The sequence below is a fragment of the Arachis ipaensis genome, chromosome B07 (genome assembly GCF_000816755.2).
Source record: "Arachis ipaensis cultivar K30076 chromosome B07, Araip1.1, whole genome shotgun sequence".
NCBI classification, from domain to species: domain Eukaryota; kingdom Viridiplantae; phylum Streptophyta; class Magnoliopsida; order Fabales; family Fabaceae; genus Arachis; species Arachis ipaensis.
The window spans coordinates 8,646,085-8,648,963 of NC_029791.2; the positions used below are offsets into that span (position 1 = coordinate 8,646,085).

At 39.4% G+C, this 2,879-nt stretch overlaps 1 protein-coding gene across 1 annotated transcript in view; it reads left to right on the forward strand.

Annotated features, from left to right (window-relative positions):
* The window catches only part of LOC107609571 (dehydration-responsive element-binding protein 2C), a gene marked incomplete in the record, with an annotated part of 2,394 nt that continues 109 nt past the window's right edge, over positions 595–2,879 (forward strand). The window contains 2 exon segments of the mRNA XM_016311576.2: positions 595–844; positions 1,209–2,879. Coding sequence (XP_016167062.1) covers positions 1,307–2,530 — 1,224 coding nt within the window.

The window sequence follows — 2,879 nt, forward strand, 5'->3', positions numbered from 1 at the left end:
ACTTCACATCTTCAAGAAATTAATATTTAATATTTGAGTTTAATTTTTCTACAATTTTACAAAATTCTACCCGAGCAAACTTACTGCCGTGGTAATCATTATTTTCTTAAAATTGGGCTAATAGGCCCAGTGATGAAAACAAGGCCCACATTCAGATATTAATAACTCAAAAGTTTTGTTGCATGGCCAATTATCTAAATTTAATAAAAGAAAAAAAATAGATTAGATTAGATTACATTAGATATTTACGCAATTTAAAATTAAAAAAAAAAAGAAAAAAACCCTAGATATTTATCAAAGAGCACGCAATGGCAAAAGCGAAATATCATTAAAAAAGAAGGGGCACTGGGAAAAAAAAGGGAAGAAAAAAGAGGAAAGTGTGAAATAAACCACTACTTATAACAGAAAACTTGAGAGAGAGGTCAGAGGAAAGTGACGCAGTGCGTTTTAGTGGCTCCGGAAGGTTCGAGCGACACGTGCCACAAGGTTCGGGAGTCCGAAGCAAATTGCGCGACTGAGAAGGTGCCACGTCACTGATACGCGTGTGCAATTAAAAAAGAGAGAAAAGATCAGAAATATCTAGAGAAGGCTATAAATAAAGGTCACAGCTTTCAAGCCCAGAGATTTTTTTTGGATCCTGTATTAGCTAAACTCAAACACACTCTCTCTCTCGCTACACACTCATAATTATTGACAAGAAGATAAACACAAAAACGACGAGGCGTTTTGATAACAAAGAACAGAAGCGAAGTAAAGAAGGAAAAAAATTATAAAGTAAAAGAAGAAAAAGAAGTGAAATCCCTAGTTTCTATTCCCAGGATTCAGCTTCGTCAGATCTAAGCAGGTTAGTTGCATTGGTTTCATCTCTTTCTTTCGCGGTTTTGTAATCCATGTGATTTTTATCCTTTCGTGTGTTCTGGATGATTCTTGAGTTTTTAACACTGTCTTATTTATTTATTGTTATTATTTTTTCTTTTTTGTGTGATTATTTGCTTGATCATCAAGTATTGTCGTTATTGTTTATTACTTGGGGACGAAGGAAATTTGATTCCCGGGGTTTAGGGTTTATCTATTTATGGTTAAATTAAGAGTGCGTTGCAAAATCTAATTTTGCTTTTGTTGCTTTGCGGTTTGTGCTCTTTATTTTCTTTCGTATTGTGTGCTTTTTTAAGTGTTCTTAACTGGGTTCTTGCTTTTTCTAACGGCAGATTGTAGATAATCGGTTACTTAGCGTTGGAACATTGTTGAATCGTTTGAGCTTTGTATAACGATTGGAACTAAGAACTCTGAAGGTGATTGGTTTGAAATGGGGACTTATGATCAAGGTTCTAATAATATCAGTCTAGTACCCTTGGACTCTTCTAGAAAGAGGAAGAGTAGGAGTAGAAGAGACGGGTCTAGATCTGTGGCTGAGACACTGCAAAAGTGGAAGAAATACAATGAGAATCTTCAGTCTGGTAAAGAGGAAGGTAAGCCTACTCGAAAGGCTCCGGCGAAGGGTTCGAAGAAAGGGTGCATGAAAGGGAAAGGAGGGCCCCAAAATTCACAGTGTAACTATAGGGGTGTTAGGCAGAGGACATGGGGAAAATGGGTTGGCGAGATTCGGGAGCCAAACAGAGGGAGTAGGCTTTGGTTGGGTACTTTCTCCACTGCCGAAGAAGCTGCCTTAGCTTATGATGAAGCTGCTAGGGCCATGTATGGTTCGAGTGCAAGGCTAAACTTTCCACACATAACGGATTATAGTTCTATCAAGGGATCGATGAAGGATTCTTCAACGGCTACAACTACTTCCTGTTCTAGTTCTTCGGCTGCAACTCCTGCTGCTTCCGACACGACTACTGTATCAAATCATTCGGAGGTTTGTGCCTTTGAGGATGTAAAGGAGCAAGTGCAAGTTGGCAAGGTGAATGGTACTGTTGTTGCCTGTCATAAGGCTTATGATTCTGTTGCTTCCCCTACTAGCAAGGTGAAGCAAGAGCTACTGGAGGAGCCTGAAGTTCTCACGGATCCTGGGGGAGTTGAAATCCAGAATGTACCTCGTGATGAGGGACAAGTTGCCATGGGTGATGTAAATAAAGATCAGATGGACTTGTCCTGGATTGATAATTTTGACTTTGAAGGTGGTGATTACTTGAAGAACTTCTCCGTGGATGAGCTATTTCAGGTGGACGAGCTTTTGGGGGATATAGACAAAAATCCAATTGAGGACTCTTCATTGATGCAAGCCTTGGATTTTGGTCAAATGGATAAAGGTCTGGATTTTAGTCAAATGAATTTCCCTGATGACAGCAGTCATCAGGCTGACATCCCTTCCAGCTATTTGTATCAATTGGAGAATCCGGATGCCAAGTTGTTAGGAAGTTTGCCCCATATGGAACAAATTCCATCAGATGCTGATTATGGATTGGATTTCCTAAAAGCCGAAGAACCGGAGAACTGCAACAATGGCGGGGAGCAAGAACATCGTTTTATCGATTTGAAATGCCTGAACAATGATCCAAAAGGGAATAATGCAAACGTTGAAGGATGATTAGAGAAAAAGGATGCGTTCAGAGTTTTGTTAAGGATGTTGGATTTCCTCACGGTCTGCGCAACGCGCCTTCCTCGACTAGCTTCATCAGCATCGCTGGGTTTGCTAGTTACGTAGCTTTACATAAAAGAGAACTAGGATATATGTCTTCTCTCTATGGTCACTTGTTTGCTTTTGTTTTTGTAGGCTAATTCTCTGGTATTTTAAGAATGGAGAATTTAGCTGATGGCATTTGTTAATTTTTTTTTTTAGTCCTTTTTGTTTGGGTTTTTGGAATCGATCTTCATGGATGAAGCTGAGGAATAGGGATGCATCTAGTTGGTCATCTGCTGACCAAGAATGCTCCATT